The sequence below is a fragment of the Pristiophorus japonicus genome, chromosome 10 (genome assembly GCF_044704955.1).
Source record: "Pristiophorus japonicus isolate sPriJap1 chromosome 10, sPriJap1.hap1, whole genome shotgun sequence".
Taxonomy (NCBI): domain Eukaryota; kingdom Metazoa; phylum Chordata; class Chondrichthyes; family Pristiophoridae; genus Pristiophorus; species Pristiophorus japonicus.
The window spans coordinates 48385073-48400181 of NC_091986.1; the positions used below are offsets into that span (position 1 = coordinate 48385073).

Below are 15109 nucleotides of genomic sequence, written 5' to 3' on the forward strand. Positions count from 1 at the left end.
AAGTGCCAGCGTCGCCCATATCACAAGAACAAGTATTTTTGTTAATACACGGAATGCCAGTCTAGTTATTCAGGAGATCCTGAAGATATTTTGATTGAGTAAATAAGGAGAAACTGTTCCTATTGGCAGGAGGGTCGGTAACCAGAGGACACAGATTTAAGGTTTGGCAAAAGAACCAGAGGAGAGATGAGGAGAAGTTTTTTACGCAGCGAGTTGTTGTGATCTGGAGTATGCTGCCTGAAAGGGAAGCAGATTCAATAGCAACTTTCAAAAGGGAATTGGAGGTTGTGAAAGGCATGATATCAAAGCAAGTTCTTTCTTTCTAAAATGGTGTCTCTGTTTCCTATTCTTTCAGGTACGACAGAAAACAGTGTTGGAGGTTGGAAGGTTAAGTTGAATCTCCGTGTTCGTCCATCAAAAGACACTGGTGTGTTACTTGCGTTAGTCAATGGGGAAAAGGTCCCTTTGTCACTCGCCTTAACTGAAGCCCACTCAACAACTACAGTGGGAAAGCAGGTAATTTATTTTAGTCAATAATTCTTAGGGGTACAGTGGTGTAATCGTTGCATTACTGGACTAATAATCTAGAAAACAAGTTCAAATCTCACTGTTTCAGCTTTAGAATATTAATTCAGCTTTTACAAGCCTGAAAATAAAAAGCTGTGTCAGTAAAAGTGACAATGAAGCTGTCAGACTGTCGTAAAAACCCAACTAATGTCCACCTTGGTTGACTCTTAACTGCCCTCTGAAATGGCCGAGCAACACACTCAGTTGTATCTAACCTACTACCAGCGGTTCAAGAAGGTGGCTCACCACCCACCTCCCAGAGCAACTAGAGATGGGCAATAAATGACGGCCTTGCCAGTGACGCCCACATCCTGAGAATGAATAAAGAAAAAAATGTTCCCTACAATAGATTGGTTGGACTCCCCAACATGACACACATTTTCCTCTGAATCAGAAGGTCATAGGTTCAAGCCCCACCTCAAAGACTTGAGACCATAATCTAGGCTGACACTCCAGTGAGGTACTGAGGGAGCGTTGCACTGTCTTTCGGTTGAGACGTTAAACTGAGACCTGTTCAGTTAGAAAGTTGAAAATTCTGACTGGGGCAGGTGTGGGCTTTGTTCTGGGCCTACAGTTGGGGCCTAAAATACACAGAAAGATCCCAGGCAGATCAATTGCCATTGGAAGAAGGGCCAGAAAGCACTCCTTCAGGCTGATGAGGGCCATGGTCTACACCTCCTTCAAGCGTAAGGATTGTACTTCAAGAAGACCTGTAGCCAATCTCCACCATAGAAACATAGAAAATAGGTGCAGGAGTAGGCCATTATGCCCTTCGAGCCTGCACCACCATTCAATAAGATCATGGCTGATCATTCCCTCAGTACCCCTTTCCTGCTTTCTCTCCATACCCCTTGATCTCTTTAGCCGTAAGGGCCATATCTAACTCCCTCTTGAATATATCCAATGAACTGGCATCAACTACTCTCTGCGGCAGGGAATTCCATAGGTTAACAACTCTCTGAGTGAAGAAGTTTCTCCTCATCTAAGTCCTAAATGGCCTACCCATTATCCTAAGACTGTGTCCCCTGGTTCTGGACTTCCCCAACATCGGGAACATTCTACCCGCATCTAACCTGTCCAGTCCCGTCAGAATCTTATATGTTTCTATGAGATCCCCTCTCATCCTTCTAAACTCCAATGTATAAAGGCCCAGTTGATCCAGTCTCTCCTCATATGTCAGTCCTGCCATCCCGGGATTCAGTCTGGTGAACCTTCGCTGCACTCCCTCAATAGCAAGAACGTTCTTCCTCAGATTAGGAGACCAAAACGGAACACAATATTCCAGGTGAGGCCTCACCAAGGCCCTGTACAACTGTAGTAAGACCTCCTTGTTCCTATACTCAAATCCCCTAGCTATGTAGGCCAACATACCATTTGCCTTCTTCACAGCCTGCTGTACCTGTATGCCAACCTTCAATGACCGATGAACCATGACACCCAGGTCTCGTTGCAACTCCCCATTTCCTAATCTGCTGCCATTCAGATAATATTCTATCTTCGCGTTTTTGCCCCCAAAGTGGATAACTGCCAGAGGTAGTCTGTGTGAGCTCAGACCTCCCAGTGGAGTCTGCAGCTTGCAGATCCGAGACCCCGCCTGTTCACTCGAGTGAGCCTGTACCCACAGATTTGGGATGGGGCCATGGGAAGCCCAAAGCGGAATGTGGGGGGGAGGGGGGGGGAGGGGCAGGCATTCTGCTTTGCTGCACATCCTCCTCTTGGAAAGGGTTCATTGAAGTTCGAGACAGAGTTTTCTTCTGGATATTACAGGTGTGAAAGGTTTTTAATCCCTTGACTATTGGCTCCCCATGTCCCAAGTGTGTCGATTACAAAATTCCCATCCTTGATTTCAAACCTCTTTATGGTCTCGCCCTTTCTACTTACTTGATCTCCTCATGCCTCACTTCCTCCCCTCCTCAAACACCTTCTCACTCCCCACCCCATCCCTACTCAAACACTTTCCCCTCGCCCCTCCCCTCCTCGAACACTTCCCCCTCACCCATCCCTCCTCCAACATTTCCCCCTCTCCCCTTGCCCCTCCCCTCCTCAAACACTTTCCCCTCGCCCATCCCTCCTCCCCCTCAAACACTTCCCCCTCTCCCCATCCCTCCTCGAACACTTTCCCCTCGCCCATCCCCCCTCCCCCTCAAACACGTTCCCATCTCCTCTTGCCCCTCCCCTCCCCTCCTCGAACACTTTCCCCTCTCCTCTCGCCCCGCTCTCCTCGAACACTTTTCCCTCGCTTCCTCCTTTCCTCGAACACTTTGCCCTCGCCCCTCCCTCCTCGAACACTTTTCCCTCGCTCCTCCTCTCCTCGAACACTTTTCCCTCGCTCCTCCCCTCCTTGAACACTTTCCCCTCACCCCTTCCCTCCTTGAACACTTTCCTCTCACCCCTCGCCCCTCCCTTTACGAACACCTCCTCATCCCTCCCTCCTCAAACACTTTCCCCTTGCCCCTCCCACTATGAACACCTTCTCCTCACACCTCGCCCCTCCCCCCAAACACTTTCCTCCTCGCCTATCACTCCCTCCCCTCCCTACGCGAACACCTCCTCACTCCTCGCCCCTCCCTCCTCTAACACTGGGCTCCTCCTCACTCCCTCGCTCTCCAACCTCTGCTCGATGCTTCCAAATCATCGGTGGTACTCCTCAAAAACGCCCTGTAATCTTAGCCGAAAGATATGGAATTTCTTGACCTCTGAATTTATTTCTTTGCTTTGTTCTTCATCAGCATTTAATTCTGGCTGTAGAGCACGAGATTGTGTCCAGCACTGAAGGGTTATATCTGTGCGATGGAGAACGTCACTCAGTGCATCTCACCATAACTGCCGAGGAGATCCTGTGGGAGGTGGATGGAATCACTTGCGGGAGCCACTTAAACAGCTTGGGATTGAGGAAGCAACTGGCCACATTGGACCAGGCGATGCGGGAATCAATCAATACCACACTGGGAGGATTACCAGGTAACAGAAAGTAGCAGCAAAATGGGAACTGCTCCCAGTAGACACCAGGGAGTACATTTTCCCAATACCCCTGTTTCCAATGGGGCTCGTACACAATCAACACAGACACAAATTTTTCGCCTGGCTGGAGAGTCGAAAACCATGGGTCACAGTCTCAGAATAAGGGGCCGACCATTTAGGACTGAGATGAGGAGGAATTCCTTCACTCAGAGGCTGGTGAATCTTTGGAATTCTCTACCTCAGCTGCCTGTGGATGCTCAGTTGTTGACTACATTCAAGACTGAAAGTAATTTTGGACACTAAGGGAATCAAGGGATAATGGGGTAGGGCGAAAAAGTGGAGTTGAGGTAGAAGATCAGCCATGACTTTATTGAATGGCGGAGCAGGCTCGAGGGTCCAAATGGCCTACTCCTGCTCCTAATTCTTATGTTATATATTGGCCTTGGACGGGGTGCAGCGCAGATGCACCAGATCGATACCGGGGCTAAAAGGGTTAAATGATGAGGACAGCTTGCACAGACTGGGCTTGTATTCCCTTGAGTATAGATGATTAAGGGGTGATTTAATTGATGATGGAAGGAGTTGATAGGGTAGACAGAGAGAAACTATTTCCTCTGGTGGGGAGTCCAGACCAAGGGAGCAGAACCTTAAAATTAGAGCCATTCAGGGTGAATGTCAGGAAATACTTCTTCACACAAAGGGCAGTGGAAATCTGGAACTCTCTCCTCAAAAAGCTGCTGAGGCTGTGGGGTGGGGTGGGTCAATTGCTAATTTCAAAATTGTTAGATTTTTGTTGGGTTAGGGTATTAATGGATATGGAACCAAGGCAGGTAGATGGAGTTGAAATACAGATCAGCCATGGTCTCATCATCATAGGCGGTCCCTCGAAACGAGGATGACTTGCTTCCACGCCAAAAAGAGGATGAGTTCACAGGTGCTTCAATGAAGGACCCGAACTACATCCTCAAGGGTGGAAGATGCCTCTGCGTGGATTTTTTTAACGTGTGGTGGCCGTTGCACACCAGCCACCACACGGGCTTGACAGAGCTAGGTCCAGTGGCAAGGATTACCAAGACGACTGGAGACCAGGCTGGCGGAACAGGCTCAAGGGGCTGAATGGCCTCCTCCTATTCCTGTGTTGCTAGTTGGGAAAACTGGGAGCAGCGTGCCAACAACATGAATATCCTTCCCAAGTAGGCAGTGCCAACTCCCATGACTCCTATCCCCTTAAGACCCTTAAAGTAATCCAGTCCATTCAAATTCATCGGTGATCCCTCATTCTATTCAAATCAATGCGTAACATCCCCAGGCTATTGATTTGAATGGACTGGGGGGGATTATCAACAACAACAACTTGTATTTATACAGTGCCTTTAATGTAGTATCTCAGGAGTGTTGTAAACAGGCCACATAAGGGGATATTGGGGCAGGTGATCAAAAGCTTGGTCGAAGAGGTTGTTTTTAAGTAGTGTCTTAAAGGAGAAGTAAGAGGCGGAGAGGTTGCGGGAGGGAATTCCAGAGCTTAGGGCCTTGGCAGCTGAAGGCAAGGATGAAATATGAAAATCAGAGGTGCGCAAGAGGCCAGAATTGGAAGAGTGCAGAGATCTGAGAGAGTTGTGGGGCTGGCGGAGATTACAGAGATAGGGAGGGCGAGGCCATGGAGGGATTTGAAAACAAGGATGAGAATTTTAAAATAGGCGTTGCTTAACCGGGCACCAATGTAGGTCAGCGAGCACGGGGGTGATGGACGAACGGTGCAAGTTAGGACATGGGCAGCAGAGTTTTGGATGACCTCAAGTTTATGGAGAGTGGAATGTGGGAGGCCAACCAGGAGAGCGTTGGAATAGTCAAATCTATTGATTTGAGTGGATGATTGTGTCCAACCCAAAAGGATTTTAATCGGTGTATATTGCTCCAGATTTAATCGCCTTCATTTGTTATCTTTTAGTGACTAATAATGCTGTCACAATCTTTTGTTTACAGTTATTCCAATTACTTCCACACCTGTCACAGCCTCCTTCACCGGATGTCTTGAAATAGAGATCAACAATGAGGTTATTGACTTGGATGAAGCCAGTCACAAGCACAATGACATCCAGTCCCACTCATGCCCGTCGGTGGAGAGAAAGGATTAAAGTCTGTCATACACTCTTTCAGTGTAGTAAATATTCATAACATTACTTATCATTGTGTGCTACTGTGTGGAGATTGTTCTAAAGCTCACAGGCAGTAACTGTACATTATACAAATATTCTGGTATATATGTAGAATTTAACAATAAAAGTATGGGCTGTGCTGAATGATAACAATTAGATTAAAAAAGGAAGTGTAAATTCTAGGACTGGTAGGAAGAACGAGGAGAGGCAATATAAACTAAAGGGTACAATCAAAAGGAGATGCATGAACAGAGACCTGGGGGTAAGTGTGCACAAATCATTGAAGGTGGCAGGGCAGGTTGAGAAAGCGATTAAAAAAGCACATGGGATCCTGGGCTTCATAAATAGAGGTACAGAGTACAAAAGCAAGGAAGTTGTGATGAACCTTTATAAAACACTGGTTGGGCCTCAACTGGAGTATTGTGTCCAATTCTGGGCACTGTACTTTAGGAAGGATGTGAAGCTCTTAGAGGGTGCAGAGAAGATTTACAAGAATGATTCCAGAGATGAGGGACTTCAGTTACATGGTTGGACTGGAGAAGCTGGGGTTGTTCTCCTCAAAGCAGAGAAGGTTGAGACGAGATTTGATAGAAGTGTTCAAAATCATGAGGGGTCTAGACAGAGTAGATAGAGAGAAACTGTTCCCATTGGCAGAAGGGTCGAGAACCAGAGGACACAGATTGAAGGTGATTGGCAGAAGAACCAAAGGCGACATGAGGAAAAACTTTTTTACGTAGCGAGTGTTATGATCTGGAATGCACTGCCTGAAAGGGTGGTGGAGGCAGATTCAATCGTTGCTTTCAAAAGGAAATTTGATAAGTACCTGAAGGAATAAAATGTTACAGGGCTACTGGGAAAGGGCAGGGGAGTGGGACTAGCTGAAGCGCTCTTTCAGAGAGCTGGCATGGGATTGACGGGCCAAATAGCCTCCTGCACTGTAACATAAGAACATAAGAGAAGGGGGAGAGAGAGAGAGGGGGGAGAGAGAGAGGGAAAAGAGAGACGGGGGGGGGGGGGAAAGAGAGACGGAGGGGGGGGGAAAAGAGAGACGGAGGGGGGGGGAAAAGAGAGACATCGCTTCTCGGCCTTTTGGCTAAGATCATGCGTAACTGACCTGACAGGGGAGTAGCCACCATGACCTCCGGGTGGTTCTCCCTGGATCAGGAAGGTATATGCTTGCTTTTTTGTAAACAGGAGGTGGGTGGGGTGGCTTGACCCATCCACCTCCATGGCACGAACCTGGTATTTCAGTACTTCCAGGAACGGTGCAGTGGCTGTAGGCCTTTTGGCTAAGAGCATTGGCGCAGAGTGATCCTTGGCGTGTGCAAGGTGACCTCTGGCGTTTGTGATTTGACAAAGAATTGGAACGATTGGCTACGAATTTCACAAAAAAAAACGTAAGAACATAAGAAATCGGAGCAGGAGTAGGCTATTTGGCCCCTCGAGCCTGCTCCGCCATTTAATAAGATCATGGCTGATCTGATCATGGAGTCAGCTCCACTTCCCTGCCCACTCCCCATAACCCTTTATTCCCTTATCGCTCAAAATTCTGTCTTAAATATATTCAATGACCCAGCCTCCACAGCTCTCTGGGGTAGAGAATTCCACAGATGTACAACCCTCTGAGAGAAGAAATTCCCCCTCATCTCAGTTTTAAATGGACGACCCCTTATTCTGAAACTATGTTCCCTAGTTCTAGTTTCCCCTATGAATGGAAATATCCTCTGCATCCATCTTGTCGAGCCCCCTCATTATCTTATATGTTTCAATAAGATCACCATTCTATGATTTTTAAAAAACTGTCAATGTATGTGTTTGATTAAACTAAAACTGTATTGAACTGTGTGCCTTGTACAATTTGGAAAAATAATACCAATATTAGGCTAAAACCATTATTCACTGATTACGAAAAAGTTTACCTCTGTCAGCTGTAGCTCAGTGGGAAGTAGCACTCTCATCTCAGAGTCAGAAGGTCGTGGTTCAGGTCCCACACCAGAGACTTGAACACAAAATCTAGGCTGACACTCCCAGTGCAGTACTGAGGGAGTGTTAAACTGTCGGAGGGGCAATACTGAGGGAGTGCTGCACCGTGGGTGGGGCAGTACTGAAGGAATGCTGCACTGTCGGAGCGCCAGTACTGAGGGAGCGCCAGTACTGAGAGCGCTGCACTGTTGGAGGGGCAGTACTGAGGAAGTGCTGTCTTTCGGATGAGACATTAAACTCTCAGGTGGATGTAAAAATACAGCAGCGCTATTTAGAAGAAGACTCGCTGTCCTGGGCAATATTTGTCCTTCAAACAACATCACTTAAAAAAAACAGATGATGTGGTCATCACATCGCTGATTGTGGGAGCTTGATGTGTGCAAATTGGCTTCCTACATTACAACAGTACTTCAAAAGTGCTTCACAGTCTGAAGCATTTTGGGATGTCCTGAGGTCATGAAAGGCACTATATAAACGCAAGTCTTGTGTCTTGTTCTTTTCCTTCACATTGGTGCTCGGCTACACAATTACATAGAGAACTTTATGAAGGTTTTTGCAGTATTTTTAAAAAACTGCCTTATGTTCCACAAATTGCAGGTTTTTTTTTTAAACAATTGTTATTGTTAATGATGTTTGTTTAATGAATATTATTACATGTACACTGTGTTTTCCTTATGGACATATTATGGCTCCTTGTACAGTAGCAGCTTACATTTATGTAATGCCTTTCACGTAGTAAAACGTCCCAAGGTTCTTTACAGGCACTTGTGCAGCACGTAAAGAGGTTCTGAGTGCAACCTTGAAACTATTGCACAGCAAATCACATCGTATCCCTGGAGAATGCATTCCCTTCATCACTGATCAGTTATCGGCTGTTTTCTAATGTTTTTCTACACATCTAAATACTACAGTCCCCACCACTGCTCTGTTCACATCGATATCGGGCAGATGGCACTGACCATTTCCCATTACCATCAGCAGTACAAAGGTACTGCTATTAATGTGTTAAACCACCGGTTATTTGGGGCCGTTCAATAAGTACTTTCTCGTTTAAAAGGCTCTGCTATCGGGTCTTCGAGCAGTTTCAACCAGCTGTTCACACCTGGTTAAAGTGCAATGAGCTGAGTGAGGAGGTTCTGTTAACAATTAGGAGAGGGAGTTGCTATTTTTTTTATATAGGTTCCTTCGCTTTTTGGTTTTACCACTCACTGTTTAGATACGGAACTGGCCTGCTGAGGGTGTGGATTATCTGGTGACACTGGTCTCCGGGCAGCACAAGTGATCATTCTGGGGGACTTGGTGAAGCCCACACCCAGGAACCCGTTCGTCCTTCCCTCAGTGCCCTCAGGGTGGGCTTGGAGATCAGAAGCTGTGCGCTCCTCTCTGGCTTGGGGCAGTATCCTGCTGTCTGTTTATTCACAACTCAGCGATATTTTTATGACACTTGTGCTAAGGCACGCGGTGAAGTTATTAGAGAGTGAAGTGAGAGACGAGCACTGGCGCTCTGTCGCCAGTCAGCTGAAGATTGCCGGCGGACTGTCTTCACCCGCCATTACACAGTGCTTACCTTTACCATAGGAATCCATTACAAGGGCACCGCTTATAACAACAACTTGTAATTAATTAGCGTTTTTAACGTAGTAAAACATCCCAATCAAACAAAATTTAACATCGAACAACATAACGAGATATTAGGACAGATGGCCAAAAGCTTGGTCAATGAGGTAGGTTTGGAGGAGCGTCTTAAAGCAGGAGAGGCGGAGATTTAGGGAGGGAATTCCAGAGCTTGGGGCCTCGGCAACAGAAGGCACAGCCACCAATGGTGGAGCGATTAAAACCAGGGGTGTGCAAGAGGTCAGAATTGGAGGAGCGCAGACATCTCGGGGGCGGGGCGTTGTGGAGATTACAGAAATAGGGAGGGATTTAAACACAAGGGTGAACATTTTTAATTCAAGGCGTTGCCAGACTGGGAGCCAATGTAAGTCAGTAAGCACATATTAATCACTGGTTATTTTGTGCAGTTCAATACTTGCAGATTTTAAAACTGCTAATTTGGGGTAAATTCTTCTTAAATCAATGGTTCACTGTATTAACAACTACAGGAATGACTTCATTGCTACAACCTCTTGCTTTTCCATCCACCATCTCTAGCGCACGAAACATATGGGGGAGGGTGATTTGTTGGGGCACGGAGGGTGGGGGAGGGGGTGATTTGTGGGGGTGGGGTAGGGGATGTGAGGGAGTTGTGGGGAGGGGATGTGAGGGAGTTGTGGGATGGGGGAAGTATGATTTGAGGGGTGGGGTGGGAGAGGGGATGTGAGGGAGTTGTGGGGTGGGGGAAGTATGATTTGTGGGGTGGGGGAGGGGATGTGAGGGAGTGGTGGGGTGGGGTAAGTATGATTTGTGATAGAGGGGCTGGGGTGATTTGAGGGGTGGGGGAGGGGATGTGAGGGAGTTGTGGGGTGGGGGAAGTATGATTTGAGGGGTGGGGTGGGGGAGGGGATGTGAGGGTGGGGTGGGGTAAGTATGATTTGTGATGGAGGGGCTGGGGTGATTTGTGGGGTGGGGGAGGGGATGTGAGGGAGTTGTGGGGTGGGGGAAGTATGATTTGAGGGGTGGGATGGGGGAGGGGATGTGAGGGAGTGGTGGGGTGGGGTAAGTATGATTTGTGATGGAGGGGCTGGGGTGATTTGAGGGGTGGGGTGGGGGAGGGGATGTGAGGGAGTTGTGGGGTGGGGGAAGTATGATTTGAGGGGTGGGATGGGGGAGGGGATGTGAGGGAGTGGTGGGGTGGGGTAAGTATGATTTGTGATGGAGGGGCTGGGGTGATTTGAGGGGTGGGGTGGGGGAGGGGATGCAAATTGCTTGTGTCTAATCTCCCAGGTAGATGAATGCAGCCTCTGTGAGGAGGTGTAGAAGCCCCTCCGTTGTCAGGGTAACTGAGAAAGTGGCCAGACCAGATCACGAGAACAAAGGGAGAGCAATCTACCTTTCAATCTCCTGCAGGCTCTGAAATCTGCAGTAAGCCTTGCTCTGGACTGGGGCAATGGGCGTTGCAATCTCTCCCTGGCAAGGGTTAATGTGGGAATGAATGTGGATGTTGTAATGCTTGTTTTGTGCATTCACCACTTGGCAGTTGGTGCAGACTGAGGGAGGCAGAGCCGACACAAGATGCTACCCACCCTGGTCCTCCTGCTGCTGCTGCTCGCCACACCGCAGTCCTGGCAGTGTAAGGCTCTTTGACTGGGGGAGCCGGCCCCTCACTCCCTCACTCCCTCCCTTTCCCCTCCCGCACTCTCTCCCTCTCATCTCTTTCTTTCTCTCTCTCTCTCTCTCTACAGTCGTGACCCGCAGAGCCGCCTCCAGCTTCCTCAGTCGGATCAAACGGGCCAACCACGTTTTCGAGGAGACCAGACAGGGACACTTGGAGCGGGAGTGTGTGGAGGAATTCTGCAGCAAGGAGGAGGCCAGGGAAGTCTTCGAGAACGACCCGGAGACGGTATAGAATCTGCTGCCCCCTCTCTGTCCTGGGGCCGGGAGTTGCCCCGTTCGGAGGGAGTTTTTCTCCATCTTTTGATTCCAATCCTGCAATATGTGTGTGGGGGTGGGGGGAGAGGGGGGTTCGTGGGAAGAGGTGCAAGGAGTATTTGGGGCACCTCAGCCCTGGCTATCAGCCAGATCTACAGGATCTGTAAAGGGGGAAAGGATTCAATGTTTTGTTTGAGATGTAAAGTGAGTGAAAGATGCTGGAATTGAGGCTGGGGAGGTGTCCCTGTCCATCTCTTGCTGTCCGGGACACAGCATTCCTTTACTTGCTGATTTACACTCCCAAGCTCTCTGGATTTTTGTTGTTGCACAGAATAAGTTGCTTTACAACCCTCGCCGAAGACAGTTATGCCTTTCGTTGTTACATGTCAGATAACGTGAGTGTGTCGAGTTCGGTTTGTCACTGATGTGTTCCCAGAGTCAAGGCCACAGAATAAGACGTATTTTAAACAGATCCATATTGAAGAAAAGTTGAGAGTGAAATTTCTTAGCAAAACTACTACTTTGCAGTGGCTCGGTCAGCAAGCTAAGTTTTTAGTAGGGGACTCTTTGGTAGATGCCCGTCTAAATATCTGTCTCCATGCACTAATTAGATTCCTAAATTCCAGCTTGCACGGTGCTGCTCAAACTAACAGTAATTTACAGTAATAACAGGGCCACCACTCAGATGCAAAGGGCTGTAGTTCTGCAGCTAATATCAGCTCTCAAAACGTTTTTATTTTTAATAAAAAATTATTTCTGCTCTTTAATTAACCCGAGGCTGCTTTAATTTAATGAGACTGAGTCCTTAGGAATATGGGAACAGGAGGAGGCCACTCAGCCCCTTGAGCCTGTTCTGTCATTCAATGCGATCTTGGCTGACCTACGACCTAACTCCATCCACCCGCCTTAGCTCCAAAAATCTATCGTTCTCGGATTTAAAATTATTAACTGAGCTAGTATCTACTGCCAGTGTCAGCTGTGGCTCAGTGGGTAGCACTTTCCCCTCTGAGTCAGAAGGTTATGAGATCACAGAAAATATAGTCAGTGCAGTGCTGAGGGTGTGTTGCACTGTCAGAGGTGCCGTCTTTCGGATGAGATGTTAAGCCGAGGCCCAGTCTGCTCTCTCGGGTGGATCCCATGGCACTACTTCGAAGAAGAGCAGGGGAGTTATCCCCGGTGTCCTGGCCAATATTTATCCCTCCAACAACATAACAAAAAAAACAGATGATCTGGTAATCATTACATTGCTGTTTGTTGGGAGCTTTCTCTCTGCAAATTGGCTGTCGTGTTTCCTACATCATCATCATCATCATCATCATAGGCAGTTTCTCAAACGAGAAAGACTTGCTTCCACGCCAAAAAAAGAACGAGTTCACAGGTGTCCAAACGACATCCTGAAGGGTGGAAGATGCCTGTGCGTGGATTTTTTTAATGTGGGCTGGCCGTTGCACACCAGCCACCACACGGGCTTGACAGAGCTAGGTCTTGGTACAGTGGCAAGGATTAACCAAGACAACTGGAGACCAGCTCTGCTGCACGGACCTAGTGCGCACACATTGCAGTGTGGGCTGGTCCGTGCTGCCCCTGGGCCCCTGGCCCCGAACTCACACCTCCCCTGGGCCCCGATCATGTCCCTCCAGTGTCTCTCTGCTCCTTTGCCCCGACCTCGCCGCTCCCGCTTCATCTGCCCATGCTCCAATCAGCGACCTGGACCTTGATGACATCACTCTTCGCTGCCGTCACCCTCCTGCACTAGTTCGCGCTGTACCTTGCCTCCACGCTGCCCATGGCCGCCGCTTGCATTACAACAGTGACTACACTCCAAAAGTACTTCATTGGCTGTGAAGCACTTTGAGATATCCGGTGGTTGTGAAAGGCACTATATAAATCCAAGTCTTTCTTTCTTTCTTTTTCTTTTGTGGGAGAGAGTTCCACACTTCTACTAGCCTTTGTGTGAAGAAGTGTTTTCTTAAAGGGACAGCTCAGTCTCCGCAGAATTGTGCATTATACGCCTGTTCATAACAGGCAGCGTATCATCTGACCTGCCGTGAGTAACACCATGGAGGTACCCACCATTGGGATCTGTTAATACAGCTGCCAGTGCTGTTGCTGCTGATCAGTTAGACAATGCACTGTTTTACTGTTGCACATCTCTCATGCTTCAAAGTGTTACAACAACTTGGATTTATGTGGCACTATGTAGAAAGAAAACGTCCCTAGGCACGTCTCAGGGGCGTAAGGGAAAAGATGTAGGCTGAGCCAGAGAAGCAGATATTGGGAATGGTGACTGAAAGCTTAGTCGAAAAGGTGGGTTTCAAGGAGGACGGAGAGGTGGAAGGGTTTAGGGAGGGAATTCCAGAGCTGAATGCACAGCAGGCAATAGTGGTGTCACGGGAGGAGGGGAATGCACAGGAGGCTAGAACCAGTGGAACAGAGAGTTCAAGGTTTGTTGTAAGTGGAAGACAGCTTGACATTTCATCCTGGGCTCTTGTGAACTGGAGCCTGCAATTTATAACTAATTTGAGTGTCACGGGACAGATCGGCATTTCTTGAACAATCTCGAGTTTAATACAACTGGATGTCTCGCTCGGCCACTTCAGATGGCAGCTAAGAGCCAATGATATTGGCGTGGAACTGGAGTCACATATATTCCCAGACTGGGTAAGGACATAAGAACATAAAAAATAGGAACAGGAGTAGGCCATACGGCCCCTCGAGCCTGCTCCGCCATTCAATAAGATCATGGCTGATCTGATCATGGACTCAGCTCCACTTCCCCGCCCGCTCCCCATAACCCCTTATCCCTTATCGTTTAAGAAACTGTCTATTTCTGTCTTAAATTTATTCAATGTCCCAGCTTCCACAGCTCTCAGAGGCAGCAAATTCCACAGATTTACAACCCTCTGAGAGAAGAAATTTCTCCTCATCTCAGTTTTAAATGGGCGGCCCCTTATTCTACGATCATGCCCTCTAGTTCTAGTCTCCCCCATCAGTGGAAACATCCTCTCTGCATCCACATTGTCAAGCCTCCTCATGATCTTGTATGCTTTGATAAGATCACATCACATTCTTCTGACTTCCAATGAGTAGAGGCAAAACCTACTCAACCTTTCCTTATAAATCAACCCCCTCATCTCCGGAATCAACCTAGCGAACCTTCTCTGAACTGCCTCCAAAGAAAGTATATCCTTTCGTAAATATGAAAACCAAAACTGCACACAGTATTCCAGGTGTGGCCTCACCACTACCCTATATAGCTGTATCAAGACTTCCCTGCTTTTATACTCAATCCCCTTTGCAATAACGGCCAAGATTCCATTGGCCTTCCTGATCACTTGCTGCACCTGCATACTATCTTTTTGTGTTTCATGCACAAGAACCCCCAGGTCCCGCTGTACTGCAGCACTTTGCAATCTCTCTCCATTTAAATAATAACTTTCTCTTTGATTTTTTTCTGCCAAAGTGCATAACCTCACACTTTCCAACATATTATACTCCATCTGCCAAATTTTGCCCACTCACTTAGCCTGCCTGTGTGCAGATTTTTGTGTCCTCCTCACATATTGCTTTTCCTCCCATCTTTGTATCGCCAGCAAACTTGGGTACATTACACTCAGTCCCTTCTCCCAAGTCGTTAATATAGATTGTAAATAGTTGGGATGGCAGATCTCCTTCCACTAAAGGACATTAGTGAACCTGTTGGGTTTTTACAACAATTCGACAGCTTTATGGTCACTTTTACTGTGACCAGCTTTTTATTCCAAATTTTTGTTAAATGAAAGGGCGGAAATTCCGTTTCGCCTTAGTTGGGGGCGATAACCTCTCCGGGTTTTGGGGCGAGGTCAGGGGCGCTACCCGGGCGGATAGCGGAGCGCTGTGTGGACTCTCCGCGTAGCACTGACGAGTTTTAATCT

At 47.8% G+C, this 15109-nt stretch overlaps 2 protein-coding genes, 1 long non-coding RNA gene and 1 pseudogene across 3 annotated transcripts in view; 3 read left to right on the forward strand and 1 right to left on the reverse strand.

The window, feature by feature from the left end:
- Positions 1 to 6642, forward strand: part of pros1 (protein S) — an 89355-nt gene extending 82713 nt beyond the window's left edge. The window contains exons 13-15 of the mRNA XM_070891799.1: positions 356 to 516; positions 3297 to 3528; positions 5512 to 6642. Of these exons, the coding sequence (XP_070747900.1) occupies positions 356 to 516; positions 3297 to 3528; positions 5512 to 5663 (545 nt within the window). The 3' untranslated portion in view covers positions 5664 to 6642. The remainder of the gene's footprint in view (positions 1 to 355; positions 517 to 3296; positions 3529 to 5511) is intronic.
- LOC139274983 (uncharacterized) overlaps positions 1 to 9273 on the reverse strand; it is a 48130-nt gene extending 38857 nt beyond the window's left edge. The window contains exon 1 of the long non-coding RNA XR_011595643.1: positions 9235 to 9273. This is a non-coding gene — a long non-coding RNA (uncharacterized lncRNA). The remainder of the gene's footprint in view (positions 1 to 9234) is intronic.
- Positions 6758 to 6960, forward strand: LOC139275363 (U2 spliceosomal RNA; annotated as a pseudogene).
- Positions 9274 to 10787: 1514 nt separating the features above from the next.
- LOC139274982 (growth arrest-specific protein 6-like) overlaps positions 10788 to 15109 on the forward strand; it is a 48705-nt gene continuing 44383 nt past the window's right edge. The window contains exons 1-2 of the mRNA XM_070891800.1: positions 10788 to 10896; positions 11009 to 11166. Of these exons, the coding sequence (XP_070747901.1) occupies positions 10839 to 10896; positions 11009 to 11166 (216 nt within the window). The 5' untranslated portion in view covers positions 10788 to 10838. The remainder of the gene's footprint in view (positions 10897 to 11008; positions 11167 to 15109) is intronic.